The 23,026-nt window shown below is 38.2% G+C and overlaps 1 protein-coding gene across 1 annotated transcript in view; it reads left to right on the forward strand.

The window, feature by feature from the left end:
* ENOX2 (ecto-NOX disulfide-thiol exchanger 2) overlaps positions 1 to 23,026 on the forward strand; it is a 341,467-nt gene that overhangs the window by 205,765 nt on the left and 112,676 nt on the right. Inside the window, 1 exon segment of the mRNA XM_079122719.1 lies at positions 22,714 to 22,848. Coding sequence (XP_078978845.1) covers positions 22,752 to 22,848 — 97 coding nt within the window. The 5' untranslated portion in view covers positions 22,714 to 22,751.

Here is a 23,026-nt window from a genome sequence, read left to right on the forward strand (position 1 = left end):
AAGAAGAACAGAATTTTAAAAAGGATGTTGTGTGGGTTAGGCATAAGTAATCTACCAAATATAATGTTTGACACCTAGGGCCAAAAGTAAGTATTAGCTTCAAATCTTGGCCCCATTCTTTATTAGTTGTGAAAAGTTTGAGAAAGTTCCTTAAACTTCTGAGACTCATTTCACTCTTTCATAAAATTAGAATCATAATAATACCTTCCTCAGAGGTTGTTGCAAAGAGAAAATGCTTGGTACAATAATTAGCACCCAGGAGGTGTTCATTAAGTGGTAGCTATATGTAGAGGCATGCCCATCAGGTCTTGTGCTGTATACTTTGCACCTGTTAACATGGTTACCATCTTATTTCCATTGCCTTCCTTTTACCCACCTTATCCTTCCTACTCTAGTACTTCTACTTATAGAGGAAACACAAAACAATATTCTGATTTCCTGCTGCTCCTGTGAGCAAACCTAGCCACCAGCCCAACGCTCCCCTCAACCTGGAGAATCTCTTGAGATCAAGTCAGAGGACTTAGTTCTTCATTTTGGCTTACAACAAAAGTTCTACATTCCTTAGAAAAGAATTAATTTCCATAGTAGTTATACAGTTGCTTCTTTGAATTTGGTCACATAGCAAGGGAAGAAAGAGCCAACTCACAGACCCTAAATCATTGTAAAAAATCAAAGTCTTATTCTTCTTCCAGTCATGACAGAGAGACTGGGAGGAAAAGGAAAATGGGACTAAATCTTATTGAAAAGAGCACTTTTTCTAGTGTCAGCATGATATGCGTCTGGCAGGGTGCAAATCAAATAAAACATTCAGATTCCTCCCTTATTGCTGAAACTTCAGGTGCAACAGGTGTGGTGGTGCTCATCTGTAATCCAGCAGCTTGGGAGGCTGAGGCACGAGGATTGCAAGTTCAAAGCCAACTTCGGCAATTTAGTGATGCCCTAAGCAACTCAGTGAGACCCTGTCTCTAAATAAAATACAAAATAGGACTGGGGATGTGGCTCAGTGGCCAAGTGCCCCTGAGTTCAATTCCCAGCACCCGATTCCCCCACCTGCACACCACCAAAAAAATTCAGGTACTTTATAAACAACCATTTATATTCATGTACAAATATTTGGTTGATCTATTGCATAAGTGAAATCCCTGGGTAAGACATTTTAACCATCATGTCTGAAGCTGATGCAGCTTAGCAGGAGGCAGGAAGAGCCATGAAAATTGGAGAAACCTATACTGTCCAATCAGTCTTTTCTACTGGGCATGCAAGACAGAGATCTATGTCATGGACACTCCCAGTCTTATTTTCAGTGCATTCCACAGGCATTGATCCTACCAAACTAACCTCTGCTTTACAAGAAAATTCTATGAGGAAAAGGATATTGCTCTTTTGGAGATCTTTTTATATTGCAGTTGATAACAGGTAAAAAGATGGTTTCTGAGATATTTCCTTGGAACTCAAAGACTTTCAGTGGGCCCTCTACGCCTGAACTACAATGTGACATGCTATTTGAAACTTTTCATTAATGTGTACTGCAACTTTTTTTGTCTGTCCAGTTTGCAACCTGTGAGATGTCTTCCCATAAGGTATACATAATGCTCCTAAGCATTTAAAAATATATGCTTTTGAGAATTCCTACTTGGTCATTTAATGTTATTACTGAGTGAAAATCTCAGATCTGACTTGCCAGCACTATGATATGATGAACACCTCATGTCAGATATTACTACTTAGACGTTTCTTCCAGGCAGAAATTATGATTCCAATATACCCTTTACACAGACCCAAGAAACTTTGCATGTGGCATTTACTCACAATAAGCAGACTTCAGCCATCAGCTCTAGAGAACAGGAATTACTGGTCTTGCCAGCTTTCTATGTATCCTATACAACTTTCTGACTAATTTCACTAGTACTCCTATAAAATAAACACTAAATAGCAAAGACAGATTTACCCAGATCAAGACCATGGAAGCCAACCAGTCTCCCAGCAGATAAGCATTTACAATTAATTGCATCACAGCCCTGGTAAGTTGTCATGTGAAGTTTGGGATTAGGTGACAGCAAGGTACCTAAGCAACCATTGCTTTTGAGGCAGAGTAGAGCTATCACTCAGGGACCTGGACATTAGATCAGAATAACAAATGACTTTTTTTTTTTTTTTTTTTGGTACCAGGGATTGAACCCAGAAGCACTTAGCCACATCCCTGGCCCTTTATTTTTTTCTTTGGTACCCAACTGGGTAGGGGCTATAGATATCAGTATCTATTTTTCTTTTTAGGCTCAAAACAAAGTAGGAGACAATTTTAAATAATAATTTCTTTGAAAAAAAACCATGTTTAACAAATAAAAAGTGATCAGCAGTTTACTCCTTGGGAAGGAAGAATAAGAAGGACTTCTGTGATAAAGTTTTTTGCCTTTGAATTTAATATAAGGAATAACTTTGATCACAAAGATTTACTTGAATCCTAAGAGAGATTTCTTAAGAGACTACAGCTAGAGGTAGGAGTATCAGCTAACTTATGGTGAATATTCAGGTGAAAAGTAGGTCCCCAGTCTCCAGGCTGATATTGATCCAGTATGCACTGTGTGGCTGTATCAATTGAAAAAACTTACATACTGGTTGGTAAGTAGGCACTTTTTAGAGGCTCCTAAATAATCACGTCACATAAGCCAAACTGTCACCCCCGATTTCCCCCAGGCTGCCCCAGAAACACAATAATGGATTTACCACTGGCACAGCAAGTGGGTCTCCCAAACCCTGCTTCATTGCTGAGTTTCCGTGTCAAATTCTGTTTTGGTTGTCCCTTGGTATTATCTATATGACTTGTGGCTAGTTTTGCAGGCCAAATCAACAAATTTACCTAAAGCTTCATTTGCAGAGTTTATTGTTCAGATAAAGAAGAAATTAATATGGAAAATATTAGCAAGATTAACCTGAGATACTTTTTTCATAGAAGTTGGGGAAAGCATTTCTACTTTAAAAAAAATAAGTAGTGTTACTGTCAGGCATTTATGATAATGCCTGATTGGAAGCGATAAAAATTTGATAGAGCTCTGCTGTGTGTTCATTTGATATGCCATATCCTGGGGAGTGATTTAATATTATATTAGGCACCATCCCTGCCCTCATAGTTTTGACAGTCTACCAGGGGGAATATTGCAGACATCCAGTGCGTATTCATACAAGGTAAAATCTGATATCAATTTAGAGAATTATATTGGTGCTAAGTATCTCGTAGAGAGGCACAAGTCAGCTTACTTTGTGCGTCATGAAAGAACTCCCCCAGATTAGGAACTATTCATTTCTTGGGAAACAAATACGGGGTTTATTTCCTTAGACAAAACTAGTTTATCCCTGTTATGTTAAATGAGTACTGACTCTGCAATGATAAATAATACTACAAACCCTGCTATTTAAGAAAAACTCATTGAAATAAGTAGAATGATGCAAAGCAGGCCATTGCAGGAATCCTTCTACTTCTATGATGGGAAAAAATTGGATAATTTTGATTCCCTTATCATCCTCTATGAATTATATTGGCTAATGGAATGCAAATATCATGGGTAAAGAAAGAACAGCAGAGATGAATCATTATAATGAATGTTCAAATAAAACATATCAGATTCAGAAAGGTACATTATTATATTGCCTAAATAAAACCAACCAGGATTTCCCACTGCAAACAGTCTTAGACTTTTGTGTATAATATACTTGCTAAAGTGCAACAACTGGAACACTGATTCTTCCTGTGTAGTGCTATGGTTGGTACTACTGTTACAGAGGCTTTCTGCAAATTCAACAGTATTCTTTTGAGGTTCTGTTTACTACCTTGGGGAGTATGCATCCTTCCTGATTCATTGGTATTCATTTGTCTTCTTGTCTGTCTTTCTCTTTTCTTAAACAGATAAAGAAAATGCTGTGTATATATACACATTGCAATATTGTTCTTTCTTTCTTTCTTTTTCTCGTATTTTCTTTCTTCCAGTACTGGGGATTGAACCCAGGGGTGCTCTAATACTGAACTTTATCCCCAGCCCTTTTTTTATTTTTTGAGACCAGGTCTTGCTAAGTTGCTGAGGCTAACCTCAAATTTGTGATTCTCTTGCCTGAGACTCCCAAGTTGCTAGGATTACAGGTGTGTGCCACCATGCACTGCTGGCTTCTTTGTTTCTAAATTGTAATCTTCTGCCCCAGACTTCCTACCAACAGTTGAAATGGGAAGTGTAATGCAGAAAGATGGCACGTCTTGTACCATCCCCAACCCACTCATCTTCTATCCTCATCATGGCATGTCTAGTACATGCCAAATGGCTTCCCTGCAAGGGAAGCTTGTAGAGTTTGAAGTTTCATCTGTGAATAGCAGAGGAGAGCTTTCTAGGTATCAGATAGCAGATTTGTTTTATACTTTTGCCTCATTCACTGAATCTTTTCTCATTGAGTGCCTACTATTTTCCAAGTTAGCCCCTTACACTTTATTCCTAGAAGTCTACTCCCTTTCCTTTCCCATGTGATTCGGCCAATTCACTAGTGTCCTGAAATGCATCAACCTCAATTCTCTCCTCTGATGAGCTTAACTGGAATTTAATAGTCACTGCTAAATTTTCTTGTGACTCTGTCACATGAATAAAGGCTATAGACTCTAGGTTAGATTGTAAGCATCATATTAATTTTACTGCAAAGGTCAGACTGCTCTCCTGGTGTTCTGCTGTGCTTGAAGGTTAGTCACTGCATGCTTGACCAAAACCTCCCTGTCTGAGCTGTATTCAAAACATATTTTAAGACAAAGCCAGGTTGAAAACTAGACATTTGGAAATAAAGTCTGTGTACTCTGACCCCCCCTGGAAATAGCATGCAGCTACAGTGATTCCATGTGTATATATAATACATCATCATCTCTAGGAGACAATGGGCATTAAGATCAGCACCTCTTGCTCCCCAAGCAAATGTCTGCTCATCTTTTCCACCTAGCTGCTCATGTCAGAGTAAGAAATATTTCTTCCCAAATGACTTCTAAGCTTGCTTGTCTGCGAAGTGCTGCCCCCGTGGAACCAAGACCTATCAGTGGAGTTTGGCTTAAAAAAGATATAATCAGATTCAGATAATGGCAGACACCTCCATCCTGGTTCCTTTTAATCTTCATCTGTCTTCCTAATTTACCACAGACTGACTCTTTCCAGCTCAGCTCCTTTGGCCAACCCTGTTGTGAGTTCATGCACTCCTGATGTATGTTTCTAATATACTCATCAATTCAAGTAACATTCATATAATAACTTGCCATTTATACTCTTAGAAAATTTCAAAGATGAACTCTTAGACTGTAAAGGAGCATCCAGGTTATTGACAAAACTATAGTACCTTGAAGCTGTAGGAGCCAGGGTCACAAACAGACTTCTTATAACATGACAGCTCCTTTGGGAATAATTGTGGTCTCTTCCAAATGTCCTAAAAAGAGATAACAATGGTCAATTTTCTGTTTCATAGAATATGTTCTTTAGAGGAAAATTCAATCAACTTTCAATTCTCAATTTTATTGTTCCCAATAAGAAATTTACATGTAGATCTAGGGAAGCCCTGTGGTTCTGTTGCTTGTTGTAAAGTTCACCTTTGACCTGTGACAATAACACTGCTGACCCACTGTGTGCAGAACAATGTGTGTTTTCAGTGACCGAACTTTCCCCACCCCTTGTCCAAGTTTCCTACAACAGCAGTGATTGCAAGACAAGGAAAGGTGAGCCTGAGGCTGTCAAGGAAAGAATGGAGAGTTAAGTGGCTCAAGAATGTGTCATTTGGGATAGCAGTGAACACTAGCAAAGGTGCTAAAATGGATCCAAAATGCTTTTGTGAGGAAAGTTCAGTCACCCTATATGTTGGGTACCATTCCATCTGACAAGCATATTAAGTCAAACATCTTAATTTCTGAAACAGAAGGAGACCTTGGCCACTTTGGGTTTGTTATGTTTTGTTTTGTTTTAGTGGTACTGGGGATTGAACCCAGGAGTGCTCTACCACTGAGCTACTTCCTTGGCCCTTTTTATTTTTTTATTTTTTTTATTTTGAGGCAGGGTCTTGATAAGTATCCCAGGCTTGTCTCAAACTTGTGATCCTCCTGCCTCAGCCTCCAAAAACTCTGGGATTACAGGCATGTGCCACCATACCCAGCAGCTTGGCCACTTCGTTTGTATGTCTAGTAGCTACAACATGTGGCTCCCTTTTCAGTATACAACTCTGTCTTTGTGCTCACCAGAGCACTTAATCTGTTGTTAGCTTCCCTCTAACTCTTAGATGTATCTAGGGACATGAGAACTGAGTAGAAGCACTGTTCCCAAGTTAGCAAGCCCTATCTGTGTAGGTTGTTCAAAACTGACGTGATCATAATCTGATAATGGCAACACCACCATCCTAGTTCCCTTTAACCCCATTTGTCCTACTAATTTTACCTCATGTTCTCTCCTGTTCATCTTCTTTGGCCCTCCCATTTGAGTGCATTTCCCATTGATGGGAATGTCTAATGTACTTTTCAATTTAAATTCAACTAGTAATATTCACATGGGAATTCGATCACATCCCACTATGCAAGTTTTCTCATTCTTTTCCTCTAAGCAGCGGGACAACAGAGCTTGTCACTTTATACTTAAACCTTGTATGGAGTCTTTTCTGGTATTTATCTTGTATGAGAAAGTGTCTACCTACACTCCCAAGTAGATGATTCACTCTCTGAGGGAAGAACTTCAGTCTGCTGACGGTCTTCTATTTCTCACATGTCCCTTGCAGCCACTGACAACAACCAAACAACAACAGAAATAGTATAGGTGCTTAATGAGTACCTGTTACTTTATTTGTTGCTAGGAAGTATTATTCAAATGAATTATACTGGTTTCTGAATTCAGATGTACTTTTTTTCCTTTCCAGGTCTAAAATTTTACTCTGAGGTTAAACCACACTCAGAAGAAGTAAAAATATATTCTGTGGTTCTGGGCTATGAGCTGCAGTCAGAATTTCCAAATGCAGTTGCTTAAGAAATATATGCTTTTCACTGTAGCTGAGAGGGTGACTGAAATCTCTGACCCATTGCATTCCGTAAATGCTGCCCTCCTGGAAAGAGCAGCCCACCGGCCTTTGCCTCTGCCTTGGCTCCCTTAATAATCCAAATTTTGTTATGCAGTGGTGATGCCACCTCTGCTCGTTTTCACTTAACCTCTCCATGCCTCCCTGTTTTTCACAGAAGAGCCCATCAATATTGATCTGCTTTCCAGGGATGTTTTGAGGACACAATGCTGATAAGAAAACACTCTCTATGAGACAATATTGATGACAGTTGTTTTGTAGCCACAAAAGGAGAGGGCACTCAGCAATAATTGGGGGCCATGTTTAGCCACCCAACCACCCATTATCATTAGTACTCATATTGATTCTAAAGCATCATAATAATGCAGTTTATACTCTACACGTGGGGAGTAATTTATTGTGAGGTGGTTATTGTTAGTAATAACGAGTTGTTTGAACATGTTCCAAACATAGCCATACACATCTCTTTTGTTTCTCTCCCTTTCTTTGTTTGCAAGTCTAATTTTGACCCTTTTGCCTAGCCTAGTTTCTCCTTTTACACTCCATATTATAGTATTGTTTTTATTCTTCATTTAAAAAGAAGCTTAGTTTCTCGATCAACAGCTAGAACAGAGGAGACTGATTTGAGAAAGCAGTTTAAGCAGCCAAGTCCAATTTAAGAATGGTGGTGGATTTTATCACTCAGCTTTATTAATGGACCTCATTCTGGCTATATCAAGTTTCTTTCCCTAATGCATTTGTACAAAAGACCTTGCTTCTCCCATTAACCCCTTTGGCTGGTGTTAACTCATTCTTGGGCATTTGTTGCCATAGCTGCAGCTGCCCCATGGCTGGCGCCCCTGTGCTAGCCTCTACAGAGGCCATGTGGGCTGGCCAGCTTGTCCCTGGCGTCAGCTGTTAGGCGGAGGGCAAGAGTCTAACAACCTCAGAGGTCAAACAGCCTGTGTTGTGTGCTTAAGCCATATTTTTTTAAAGCAGCAGATGGGCATGTGGCTGTCTAGCCTCAAGGCTGGGAAATGTGTGGGAACATGACCAGCACTCTCACCCGTTCTGGGCACCCAGGCGGGTAGCTTAACTCCATAGTCAAAAAAATGATCAATATTTTCGCTTCGTTGTTTGAAACTCTTCCTTCAACACCTGAGGCAGCTGTGGGGAATAATTGCCAGCAGCTTTATGGACCATCTCTTGTGTGTGTTTTTGCCCATTTACAGATTTGATCATATTGTTAGCAGAATGGAAATGTGACTTTCCACTGCTTATTCTCATTCTCATAGATCTTCAAGGAGAGACCCTTTATAAAAACAAAATCAAAAAGGCATGCAGATGGTTATGTTAATATCACACAGGCAAAAAGCTGGACCTTTTAGAAGGTTCCTCAGGCGCAAAATGATCAGGTAATGTGCACATCCTGCATTCATTTCTATTTGAGTTACCAGCCGGCACAGTCCTATGAGAAATGATTACAAAAAGAAAATATTACGTGCCTGTAATGTGTGAGTACCTTCTGTCCTGGGCTCCAGCTTTGACGACACCAGAGCCAAGACAATTCCCACACACAGATTGGGCAGGTACGTGGGAATTCAAGGAAGATGTCTAAAGTTGAGACTTTTCACATAAACCAGAAATAGAGTTGGAAAAGAAATTTGAATTTTTTCTGTGCTGTGTCAGTTGTGCCAGTAAACTGGCAAGGATAAATCTATAGATGAGCTCCAGACATACAAAATTCATAACCATTTAGCCTTTTACCTTGACTTTAATAGAATTGATGTTATGTCATCAACAACAGCAGCAGAACAGCAGCACTATTAACAACTAACATTTATATAGTATTATACAGCTTTCCAAAACTTTTATACTTGATAACTTTTAACCATCTCACCAAACCTATAAGATCATTATTATCATTATCTGTGTTTTTATGATGAGGAAAGCCAGGCCCAGAAACATTATGTGACCTGCCCAAGGTAAGAGATCGTAAATAATAGTCTTTTACTCCAAACCTCTGGGGTAGCCATGTTAGGCAATACTCAAAGCCCTGCCATTCTGCTCTCTGGCCCACTGCTGCCTCTGTGTCCCCAAATCGCTTCTTAACCTTCACGTAAACAAATTAAGGTCCATGCAGGGATTCTCTTTAAAAACAAAAGGGAAGTAGCCATGTTACAAAAGAATTACTGTCTTCACATGTGGATTCACTATATATTTTGGCATTATTTGTTTGTAGATCACAAATTTCTCCTCTAGCCAAGAAGGGGAGGTTGGTAAGTAAATGAGAGGGTGGAAGAGAAAGGAGAACAGCACTGATAATTTTCAGCAACTAAAGAATCCTTTAGAAATTAAGATAAAACATGTCTGAAGAAACAGTATTAATATAAACAAGGAACGATTAACAAAAAATTCAGAATAGTGGTTGTCCTTGAGCAGAAATTCAAGGGATGAGGGAGGGGCATGTGATTTCAAAGGTGATGGTTATATTCTGTTTCTTAAACAGTTTTTATTGCATTGTTGCCTTTTATGCTTTCCACTTGTCTCTTATAAATTCCCTTTTGTACCTATTCAATCTTTCATTTTAAAAATTAGATAAAGACAGTGTGAGTCAATGGTAAATAGGATTTGATATATAGAAATAGCTTTTCATGTTTAAGGAAGAAACTCACTCTTGAAAAATGGGTACACTTTGATAAAAAGCTTAGTCAGTGTGCTCTGACAACGTCTCCCAATGACATACCAGCTAGGAGTTGGGGAGTTTTGCAGAGGGCACACTTTCCCAGAATGTTCTTGGGGTCTTTGAGTACTTCAGCTGTCTTGCCCCTCACCTCATTTCCTGCTTGACAGTGAACATCTAACTTCTGTGAGCGATAAGAACAGTGGCATGGTGATTTGGGAATTTGAAGCTAAGTGCTTGAAGTGTTACCAAGGATTTATGAGTTGTTATCCAAAGACTTATTACCTTTATGACTTCTTTGGTGTTGGTCCTGACAGAGAATACAGTTAACGGGTGGGCTTGTATATTTATTTTCATCACTGGTTGGTTTCTCTCTGACCAATCTAGACACACCGTAAGCACAAGCTGTCAGGAATTACAGCTTTTCTTCCATGTGGAAATAAGTGGATAAGCAAATACTCCCAGCCTGATTTTCTTTCCAATTCATTATTTACAGGGAATTCACCCTTTGTAATCATTTTCTAATCAAATTTGCTCTACCAATCCCTATAAGGTTTGCTCTGGAGATCATCGCCAACCTAGATGTCTTTTATTTTTTAACAGCTTATGTCTCCTCCATGTTAATGCCATTTTTTAAAAATGAATGGATTAAAGGTGATGTCACTAGAGGCCTAGAGATTCACTGAGAATGAAAATTTAAGTTATCGAAGAAATGGATAAAAGAAAGAAAAGTCAATAGCTCACATGTCTTTGCTATTTGGACTACATTGCTGCATTAAAATATGCAGAAGAGCTATTAAATTAAATGGGCAAAATACATCATATATAAGATAGTTTCCAGGAAAGGCACTATTAGTAATATTGTTCCAAAATCACAAGCTGCCAACCCAATTTACTTTCATATAGATTATTCCTGGAGTAGGATGATACAGTGGGTTACCTCTACCCAGCTGTTACGGAGGTCTCAGCCATCATCATAACCTCCCTTTGCTCTGTTGGAAAGCTGGTCATGAAGAACGGTTTCTTTTCCTGCCCACTGTATTGCTTCTCAACTTTGTTATGGATAATCAAGATGTGACACTTAGTAGTTCTGGCTTCCCTCCATCCCAGATGGGGTATCAGAAGAGAGAGAGCACATGGATACAAATATCATCCATAGTTTTTGGAGGAAAAAAGCAAATGGCTTTTAGCAGTAGATTTGATGGGTTTGGGGTATACAGGGGAGGAGGAGGTAATACTGAAAAATCTTTTGAGAATTTTATTAGCAGTACCACTTTTAGAAAATGCATCAATCAGGTGAGAGGAATACAAATTAGTCCTGCTGTTCTTTCTGGCAGTGTTCTTGGTAAAGAACTTGTTAAAGAGAAGCCATCTTGTTCTTTTATGTTATAAATACATTCCCTACTATGATTAATGACTGGTTCCTATACTGACATTTTGTGTCATTTTCCTTGAAAAATTAAAACACTCCCCTCCTTCTTCACCCTCAGTGGCCTGTTTTTCATAAGATAGCAGAGGTAATGCCCACGATTGTTAATGCATTAATAATAATTACTAGTATTGCACAACCACTTACTGAGCTAAGCACTGCATTAGACCCTTCCCATGTATTTTTCTCCCTTAATCCTCACTGCTGTACTATCACATAAGTACTCTTATTATCCTCATTTTGCATATTTAGAAAATGAAACACAGAGACATTAAGTCACTTCCCAAGCTTCACACAGCTAATGAGTAGATAAGCCAAGATTAGCACTCAAATCTAATTCAAGACTGTGACCTCAACCACTTTTACATCCCCATTTTTCCTTCATTCAGGGTCATACAGCATTAAGGACTGAGAATGTATTATGCTCAGTCTAGCGAAATGCATGCTGGTAGTTGATGGGAGTATAGTGCAATTTAAAAAAAAAATTAATCATTTTGAACCAGAAAGGTGTGGGGTGATGTGAAATTCTATGTGGTGAAGACTAATGTTTTCTGATTGTTTGCCAAATTGGGGTAAAGTTTAGAAACTCCAGGTAGGCTGCCTGTAGAGGTAAAGCAGTGCAAAGGGGCCAGGGCTGCTGGCCCAACACAGAACCATTAGTCACTGCCTCTGGTGGCTGTATGTGTATATATAGCTTTGCCCTTAATATTTAAGGATGACCCTGCTGAGGCTGCTAATTCTCTAGCCAAAGTTCCCATTATCAGTAGGATTTAACACTTGACTTGTTTATAGTCATCATGGCCAGGGTCCCACCCCCTGACTTAGACCATGGCCTTGTCATTACTGGCTTGCAGAGCAAGTCAACAACGTAGTCTAACACCCATCCTCTCAGAGCCTAACCAACTGGAGAATCCAAAATAACTCCAATTGTTCATTTTTTCTTCTTCTAGAGGAAAGAAATGATAAGGAAACTGATATAGAAAATATTCTCCATTCGCACCCCATCCCTGAAATGAGAACAATTTCTATTCTAGGTTTCAAGACTTAGCACAAATACAAATTTTTTATACCTTTTATAATATCCATAGTACCATGATAATTAGCTTATCTTTCAAAATTCAGTCTATAGTCACCTCTTCCTGATTAATATCACTTCCTCCATGCTCCCCCTTCTCCTCTATCATCACTTCTTATCCTGACAGAATAGCTACCTCCCCCTTCTTCATATCTGCTTAGCCATTATCAAACTATACAATAGTTTCTATTTTCATGTCTGCCTCCCTCATGAATCTATGAGACCCTCAAAGGAGAAGGAAACATATTTTCAAACCACCACATGGTACATGGATTTAATAAGTTTGTTAAATTAACATTCAGAATGTGCCCTGAAGCCCTGCAATAACTTCACTCAAAGATTCAGGAACAGCTAGCACACATCATCTGCCTATGTTGTTTTCACCCCAACCCTAGGAAAAGGAGATATTGTTCTTATTTATAGACGAAGAAACTGAAACTTTGCATTGCTCAAATTTGCAGCAGGCATAAGAGTTACCTAGAGTACTTGTTCAACAGGCAGATTCCCAGTGCTACCAGATGAAAACCTCAGCAGTGGGCCCTAGAAATCAGCGTATTTATCAAGCACCCCAGGCAATCCTGATGCACAAGGTTGACAAACACAGGTGTAAGTTATTGTTGCATACAGAGTAAACAGTAGAGCCAGAGTTCAGACTAGTCTTCTTAATTCCAGATCTTGTTTGTGCTATATTTATCTTTGTTCCACTCTCTATCTTCTGTGGCACGGAAGTGGACTGAAAAATGTTGCAAAAAGTTTTGGCAACAAGAGCTAAAGCAAAACTGCTTGTAGATTAACCCCAGGACTGTTTATTTTTTTCCACAAGAGCTCTTGTCAGAATTCCAACAGCAAAGTAGCAGGATTGTCAAGTCACCACTTATGCAACTTAACTCAAGAAAGCATAAACCATAGAGCTTTGGAAACTTACTGAGTTTATGCTTCTATCTTTCCTTCTCCATCCTAAGCACCCCCACACACAAAACTACCACCGACAGTAGCCACACCATTAACTTACTAAATGCTCAGTACCCAAAATGCAATTAGGTGATTTGTTCAGTATTAAGATTTCTAATTTAAAACTTAGAGCTACAATGTCTAAGATCCCAACAATAATATTAATGTGTTTCCAAACCAGCAAAAGAAATGAGTGGCTTGTGAGGCAATTGCTGCAAATGGTAAAGAAGTTGGGGTAGATAGCATTTTTGAGGAACATTTGTGCTTTTTTGTATTCTTTACCTAAGTATTAAGTTAAAAAATATGGAATAAATGAGATGATGCCATCCTAAAGACTAGAGAGCTACAGCCAACCATTCACCCTAGACCAAGGTGACATTAGTTCACTGATATTGCAGAAGTCTGAGAAGCTGAGAGGTGGGCAGTTATGGACTATAATCCACAAAACCCCAGAAGAGCCTGCCTCTACTTTTGCTGCTGAAGAAGCACGCTAGGTTCTGGCAGTGGAGCTTGATAGGGTGCTAATACCCCTGTATCCATGTTCAAACTATTCTTTTGGCTCATGTTCACCTAATAACCTTGAAGTGATGAGGAGTGTCCCTGAGGTTCTTCAGCCCATGGCATCCCACCCTGAAATAACAAGGGCGGCCCATGGCTCCAGCTCAGGTATATGTGAGAGAAGACCCCCAAAGGGAAGCCAAATGGTTTCTTTCTTAACTAGAAAAAAAGGAAGGGAAAGATAAGGTTTTGATTTTTAGATTTATCTGGATCCATGGTCTATATTCCTTCCATTATACCTAGTTGCCTTCATAAATGTACAATATGTGCTATACCTGGGAGAGGCATGTGCCAAAACCTGTAGCCTCTTCCTCATTATCCCACCACCCCACCCCCAATGCAACTGCCACCTGGAGAACTGACTTGACTCCCTAGATTCTTGAAAATCTAATTAAAAACCTGAAACATCCTTGTAACTACTCCAGTAGGGAGGTGTCTGTCTCCAAGATCCTCCAGTTTACAGACTAGAATGTTCTTCCAGGATTGGGTTTGGTTTGTGAAAACACTCTCTATCCTAAGGTTCTCATCTGCACAACTTGAGGATCAAGCTGCTGTCTCTCACCCATTATTTCACCCCACTCACAACCCATGTAAGAATTATTTTCTGCTATGTAGACTAGCATTAAGACCTTCCCTTTCCCTCCTTTGCCTTCCCTTCCCTTCCTGTCCTGTCTTTTCCTTTCCTTTCCCTTTCTTTCTCAAGATAGAATAATTTGTGACATCCTAATCATCTTGAGTGTCTCTTTGATCCATCCTAGATAACACTCATGAGGAGGTACAACCCCTGCTTGTCTGACAGCATCTCTAGCTTTCTGGGAGCCTCATCTTACAAGAGGCCCATCAGTTCTCTCACCCTGCATAACCATGATACAAGTCTTGGCATCCCTGGTGATGTCTGCAATAGGAGAGAAAGTGTGTGCCTGGGGCTTCGGTGCATTGTTCACAAACAATGATGGATTGTTAATTTTCAACTAAAATGAACAGGGACTCAAAATAACACCTGCAATGCACAATATATTGCTTCATGAGCAATAAATACCAGGCAGAAGATAAAACCTTGAGCCCTAGGCTTAATGCAGACCCAGCCTGTGATTTATTCTGCTGTTTCATTTCCCTTAACCAGAGAACAGAAAGAACCATGTTTTGTTTGTTTTGTTTTTTGTGTTTTTTTTTTTTGGTACTGGGAGTTGAGCCCAGGGCCACTTAACCACTGATCCACATCCCTAGCACTCTTTATTTTTTATTTTAAGGCAGGGTCTTGCTAAATTGTTATGTATTTGAACTTGCGATCCTACTGCCTCAGCCTCCAGAGAAAGCACAATGTTATTTAATACTAAGATACCCAATCCTGTCCTTATGCCATAATCTCAAAGTAAATTCATTTTGAGTGTCTACTGTATGTAAGGTCCTATATGATATACCATAAATATGGTTTTCTTCTGTGTTCTGTGCAAGTATTTTCTATTTTTTCTTTTACTTTTTTTTTTCTTCTGAGACAGGGTCTCCCTGTGTTGCCTGGGCTGACCTTGAGCTCATGATCCTCCTGCCTCAGCCTCCTGAGTAGCTAGGATTACAGGTGCATGCCACAGTTCCTGGCTTGTACAAACATTTTCTAAGCTTCCTCTCACTTTCCTTTGTCATGGTGTCATTCCTGGTGCTATTTCTAGGGCAACTGTGTAAATGGCAGCTCTGCCTTCCACAGTACCTGGATCCCCACTAAGGGATCATTTCTTTGGTGTGAAACATAAAAGTAAACATGCTAGAAATGTTCATAGATTTTTGGCAGAGGTGGGGGGCAGTGATCAAATTAGTCTTAAGTAGCACAGTAATGTAAGAGAATAGGCATAAACTGTGGAAATTGGAATTTACTGTACATGTGTTGAGTGGGAAGGGTTTGAGAAGAGACCAGATGTCTGAGGCACTTAAAAACACACAATAAAACTGTAGTAGAGCAGGCTTTCTTAACCTCAGCACTCTAGACATTTTGTTTTGATATTGCCCAGGGGGAAGGCATAAACTTAGCCCCAGTTAAGACCCACTACCACAGAGGACATGGAGTGTACCCATCTTTATAGTCATGAGCTCTATACATGTCCTAGCTCAAATATTCTATAACTTTTTGAATCTCTGGTTTAGAATAGCATAATAGGTAAAAAAAAAAAAAAAAAAGAAGAAGAAGAAGAAGGAGGAGGAGGAGGAGGAGCAGGAGGAGGAGGAGGAGGAGCAGGAGGAGGAGGAGGAGGAGGAGGAGAAGGAGGAGAAAGGAATTGTGGAGCCAGACTGCCTGATTTTGCATCCTGGCATACTCACTGTATGGCCTCTTTTCCTGCTATTCATCAGTGAAATGGGGATAACAAGAGTACTTACTTCATAGAGTTGTTGTAAGTTTTAAATTAATGTACATAAAGTGCCAAGAATAGTACTTGGCACATAACAATATGCGTTAACTCTATTAGTCTGTCATGATTACTATCATTAACACCATTATTCACCATTTATCTAAGTCCTGGTAGGTTACAGATGTCTGGTGTCTCATCCAGCTTTGGATACTATCTTCCTTCTGCAGAAATGACTAGACAGCCAAATCCATGGTCAGGACAACATAATGCAAAGAGTTTTATATGGCTGTGGGTCTATGAAATAGGCACTGCAGGTAAGCTCCACTGTGTACAATTGCTGAGTTCTTGCAGAGTTCTCTTATTTTTAAAAGCACATCTATTGGTACCTACTTTGAGCTAGGCATGGTAGAAGATACAAAAGTAAATGAGGTTTTTGCCCTTGCCCTCAAGGAACTGACAATTATAGCTGCTATATGCACATTTATTTTAGTAAATTTAATTATCTTAAATTTTCAGAGAAATTCCAGTAAGTCCATTCTTTTTTTTTCCCCATGAACAGACAAGTTTTATTTTTTTAATAGTTTCTCTTTTGTAACATATCTGCCAAAATTTCTTTCCATTATCGAATATCAGTCAAGTTTTGCTCATAATAAGTTACTAATGGGCTAACTCTGAAATACCTTATTATACTTCCCAAGACCCACGAATGTTCAGTCTTCCAAATGAAATGTCATTTTAAACAATCAGTAAGTCCATTCTTAACATGAAGAATTTCTCTGTGAGGAAAATTATCTTCCCATCCCAGACTGATCTTTCTTGAAGTTTGGGGGTTTTTTTTGAATGTTATTTTTTATACTTTCAGCATAACATGATTATAATACCTCAAGTTGTTAATATTTTCTCTTCCTTTTTATATTCATTTAAATTTTTACTTAGCATTCAGCCCTCAAAAGAAACCCCCATAAGAGATTTTATCTCACTCCAACAAGAAAGTAGTATCCAATTTTGACTAACTTGACACCTGCTTTGGGAAGAGGAATATCTGTGTAAGCCTCTCTTATATACACTCATATTTCCTCACTCATTTGTTTAAATTAGTTTAATGAATATTTATATTAGACATAGTGATTAGGCACTAGGAATTACACGGAAGAATAAGGTATTCTAGAGTCTAGAAGGAAAGACAGCCATGGAGAGAGGTTTTTAAAATATAATATAGTAAGGACTAATAGCAATGTGTCCAGTGGGCTAGGAAAATGCAGAATATAAAGGGACTGTTTGGAATGGAGTTTAGTGTGATGGATAAGACTGTGAACATTGGCATGAGACCTATCTGGGTTCATATTCTGTTCTACCATTTGTTTGCTGTGTGGTATTGAGATGATTACTTCAAATCTGTACCAATATAATATATTCTAATAAATCATGTATATTCTTTTATCTCTCAGTACACTTTGAGTTCCTTAAGTGCTGGGACCACTTCACTATCATTGTCATCCCTATTACTGTTTTATTATTACAAATCACTGAGTGTTCAATCTGAGCCAGAGGTCATGCTAAATTCTTTATCTACACTATCTAATTTAATCTTCATCAAAACTCTAAGACAAATACTATCATTTTCCTAATTTTGTAACTTGCCACTATTTTGTTCCAACTCAGTTTTTTATTCACAACACATTACAGTATGCAATTATTTTAAAATGTTTCATTTGTACTTGAATATCTCTCTTCTTCTCTAAAGTGTAAGCTCTACAAGTCCAATGATGAAGTCTCTTTGCCTCATCTTAATATCACCAATATCTATAACAGTAGCTGACATGTAGAAAATGTTCTAATGAATGTAGTAAATGTGAAAGGAAGGCTAGAATGAAAGCAGACAAAAGAGAAGACAGAGAATGAGCATGTTAAAATCACAAAATAAACCCTAGTCCAGAACCATTTGATTCCTAAACTAATGCCCTTTCACTAAATGGAATGTTTCCTACTCTTAACCAACTTTCGATAGAAGTTTGTTGAAACAAAATTCTCTCCTCAACTTTGTTTAATAAATTATAGCAAGCATGAAAACCAATGGATGTAAGCCTAGACATAGGAAAGAGAATTGTAGGAGAATCAATATTCAGAGGACAGTTTTCATCAGTAAAAGAACATAGTTGGGGAGATGACACAAACCTGTTGCCCTTGTTTCAAAGGAAATAAAGAAAACATTTGTAATAATTAACTCCATTACAAGATGATTGTATCATAGAATGTGTGTGTATGTGTACTCTTCAATTTCAAATAACTTTGAGAGTAATTGACTAATGAGTGATTTATAAACACAAATAAAAAATACACAGATGTCACTGTTTGATAGTTATGGAGTGATACCAAGTTAAAGTGGATGATTACTTCCAAATCTTTTATTATTTTGGTTCTAATGCATTCTTATTCCAGTGTGCCATATTTCCAATCCAGTTAGCTAGAAGGCATTTATTCACAACTACTCTGCAGCCTCTGACTTCTTAAGGAGTTGTCACATTAGCAGAGTAGAAGAACCAGTATGGTAGGATGTGTTCTTCAGATGTAAAGATAAGTTGAAGACCATTTGATACCTACTAGCACTTGTATTCTGAGTGTTCTTGGCTGCCACAGGTAGTGTCATGGGAAAATGAGAAATTTCTTTCTCTAGTGATGTAGGACAAGTTCGATAAAATACCTAAGGAAATTGCTAGATATCCATATCAAGTCTGGAAAGTGAATCAGGCCAGAACTTAATAATTCCACTATTCAGTGATGATTCTAAATAGATATTTGGCACAGCATGTTTTGTTAGTTTGGACATTAAATCCGGATTACAGATGTGTGGCAGTATTCCCAGAGATGATCATCTGGGATTTCTATTTGAGAGTAAAATTTTACATGCTTGCTTATGTGTATGAGTCAAACTAAATAATTATTTGGGTGTATCTATTCCTGGTTGTAACTCTAAGCAAATTTTTACACGGATTCAGTTGTCCTAGAGATCTGAGAATCAGCTTAGCAAGAGTGCCATCTTTTCTGAGACAGTTTATCATTCTGACCAGGCATACAAATAATCAATGAATAGCATTACATAGATTGCTTGTTGTGCCCAAAGTTAATATAACTTGAATTTTATTAGTCATTTATTCAAATGGCTCTTGAATATCTATTTTAAAACTGACACTAAATTAAGAATTGGGAAAAAACAATGCCTCAAACCCTGTACTGACCTAAAGGAACCACAAGCTAGCAAAAGAGAGAAGTGTACCCATGAACTATTTTTTGGTTTTTTTCCATTAACTATATTTCAAGGTAGTCAGTAGTAAATGCTTTCAGTTCTTTTTACTTCCTGGAATGCTTTTCTAACCTAATCTTCCATTTACTATCTAGGAAAAATTGTATCACTCCTTAAGGACTCATTTCAAATTCTTTCCCAACAATGACTTCCCTGGTATTCCTCATCTCATCTACCCACAACTCTAAACACACACATCCAAATCCTTTCCTATAACTTTGATTACTCTTCTGTGTTCTCATAGCACTTTACTTTACTTTTATTACAGAACTCATTACAAGAATTTATATTTGGTTGTTTATATGCCTGTGCCCCTCACTATGTTATAGGTTCTTCCAGTGCACTAAATGAGTTTTGTTTATCTCTGTACTCCTCATCACTAGCATACAACCTAGCATATAGTATGAGTCAAAAAACTTTGGTTTGAGAGCTGGAAATGTAGCTCAGTGGTAGACTGCTTGCCTACTATGTGCAAGGTTCAATCCCTAGCATCACAAAAAAATAAAAAATAAAATTAAATAAAAAATAAACAAAACAAAAAACAGGTTTGGTTTGAGGATAGGAGTGGAAAAATAAACAAATATGTGAAAATCAACTTCTAGATAAAATTTTATGAGAATATATATGGAGAAGTTAATTCCAGGATTCCAGTGAGTTGACTTTATAGACAAGATGGCATTTGAGATAACCCTTGAAAAATGAGTAGCATGTGACAGATAGAGATGGGTGGGTGTTGGGAAAAGGGAGGGAGATGAAAAGGGCTTTTATTTGTTTTGTTTGTTTGTTTGTGGGGTACTAGGGATTGAACCCAGAGGTACTTTACCACTGAGCTATATCACCATATTTTCTATATTTTTTTAAATTTTAAGGCAGGGTCTCACTAAGTTGCTTAGGGCCTCACTAAGTTGCTGGGACTGGCCTTGAACTTGCAATCCTCCTGCCTCAGCTTACTGAGTTTCTTGGATTACAGGCATATGCCATTACACCCAGTATGAAGGGCTTTTTAAAGCAGCACTTCTTAACAATTTAATAAATTCATTCATTGTGGCAAAATAATGCTATTAGTTACATATGTTCCATGTATGGACATATAAGCAAGCCTAAGCAGAAGCTGTACTTGCTAGCATTTTAACAGGCACTTGGAATTAATATGCATTTTGAAAACAGTAATAATGTATTGTTCTTTTAAAAATTGACAATTTACATAATTTTCCCTTCCTCCATCCCCACCCTAAAATAGTCCAGTATTTGACTAGGTTGGTACATTGTAAATTCTCATTCTTTCATCTAAAATCCTGTGTTGAGAAGAATTCCTGGTTTTCTTATATTTCTCAGGACCACAGAATCAGTGATTAGCCAAACTGCTGCTGTTAAAAAAATGACATTGGGGCCTAGTCCTTCTAAACCTACCTGCTTACTCAGAATCATTCTCCAGTCACCAGAGAAAGTCAGGATATGAACTTGGTAATCTCTAAAGGTCCCTTCTGGCTATAACATTTCCTAAAATCTCGTCTCCTCTAGCTGGAGATTGGAAGTCCAGATAGAAGTAATTATTACTATGTAAACTCTTGACCCAAAGGATATTTGATGCCCCATGTTTATTCTATTGATAATATTTACAGGGAGGCTATTTCTAACCTCAAGATACACTGTTGTAAGAGAGCACTGAAAATTAGGAGTAAAAACTACAGTTCATACAGATGGAGAAATCACCAGTCCTGAAATATGGCTTCTGACTGTAGTAATGAATGCTTAGGGCCATCAATCACCCTGTGTGGGGGAAATGTATGTGTGTGTGTGTGTGTGTGTGTGTGTGTGTGTGTGTGCGTGTTATTTATTGGGGAGGAAGCAAAGACAACAGAAGAGAATGTCAAAAACTAATATTTCAGAAATATAATCTTTAGACATTTGCATTTGCTTGTTCTGACCAATCAGTAACCAAAATAGAACATGTATAAATAACCCTACGAAGGATCATCCCTTTGATGTTGCCAAGTTGGAAGGACGTGATGGACATTAGCAAGCTACTATTAGAACAGAGTTGCCTTCTGGGGTATAATTGGCATAAGTGCATGCTGGGAGTTGGGGGAAAGCCATGGAAAGTTTCTTCTGTGACTATAAGTAGTCAGAGGGAAATTTCCCAAATTAAATGTCTTTTGTGCCTAGATGATTTACGACTATATCTCTCCCAACTGTGCAGTGGATACATGAGCTTGCATATGTAACCCGAATCAATGTCTATGCTTATGTCAACCCTCTTCTTGTGTTACCCCTTCTTCTTTACCTATCAAATAACTACCCATCACTCAAGAACATATTCTCTAGAAATCCCATTCTTTCAAATCCTATTCTCCATTAGGTATTTCCTAATACCTACCCACTCAGGTCAGGTCATAGTAGTTCTTCATTCCTTCAACTTCAATAATCTGATCTATACCATTCTAGTATTTCATTGTTTTCATTGTTTTCTAATCATTTAATTGGAAATAGTAAAGCATAGTGGCTAAAAAGTCTGCAAACTGTATGAGCTTGGATAATATATGTGATCTTTTAAAACTTCTATTAACTTAAGATATAAATACTCCCACCTCATAGGATTGTCCTGAAAGGTAAATGAGAAGAGTGCATGCCTGGCCTATGGCAAGTGTTCAATAATTAGTGGTAGTGTTGGGAGGAGATGTGATAGTAGTGCTAATAGTTCACATTCATTACCACCATCATTAGTCTCTTCAACTAGATTATACAACCTTTGAGGGCAGGGGCCATGTGTCCTGTCTACTTTCTACTAGTATTCCCCTGACCTTCACATACTCAGCTAACTTTATGTCTACTGATGATTGTTCAGCTCTTTTCATTAGTCCTACCTCAAAAATATATAATTGTATCAGAAGTATAATTTTCATATTTTACCACCAACTACAGAAAACCTATGATGCTTTTTCTTGGTTTGCATTCAGGAGTAGTTTGGGTTGAAGTTGCTGCAGTGATTATATGCTAGTAGACTGAGAAGAATAGGAAACTTCTTAATCCTTTCAAACTCCTGTGGTGTGTTCCCTTGGATTAAAAAATAATAATAAAAGGAGAGAAGGGAGAGAGGGAGGGAGAGCAGGAAGGAAACACTACAATGCCATCTGGTAGAATTCTTTCAAATTCCATGACTTCCTGCCAGTTCAAGCTATATTGTTTTAACCCTTGTAAGAAAGTTGGCATTGAGCCCTTATCCTCCACTTGTCTGTGAGACCATTTCTTAAGAGTTTGTCAGAGTTTGCATTGATAAGTATACTAAATACTAGAACCTGAACACAACAAATTATTTGGCCTGTCATTTCTTTTCAGCTGATAATAGTAGAACTCTGAATGTAGATTCTACTGCAATGACGCTACCTATGTCTGATCCAACTGCATGGGCCACAGCAATGAATAATCTTGGAATGGCACCACTGGGAATTGCTGGACAACCAATTTTACCTGGTATGTTATTTTTAATCACCTCACAAGTTCTTCTTTTTATTGACCATGTGGTAATAAATATAACAGACACAACTTATTTTTGAAGTTGACATTTACCAGATTCTGCCTAGAGTGTGCATTTTTGTAATATGAGCTTTATAGACTGCATGACCAGTAGTTACTAGTACACTCCTGATTG

Source organism: Sciurus vulgaris (genome assembly GCF_902686455.1).
Source record: "Sciurus vulgaris genome assembly, chromosome: X".
NCBI classification, from domain to species: Eukaryota; Metazoa; Chordata; class Mammalia; order Rodentia; family Sciuridae; genus Sciurus; species Sciurus vulgaris.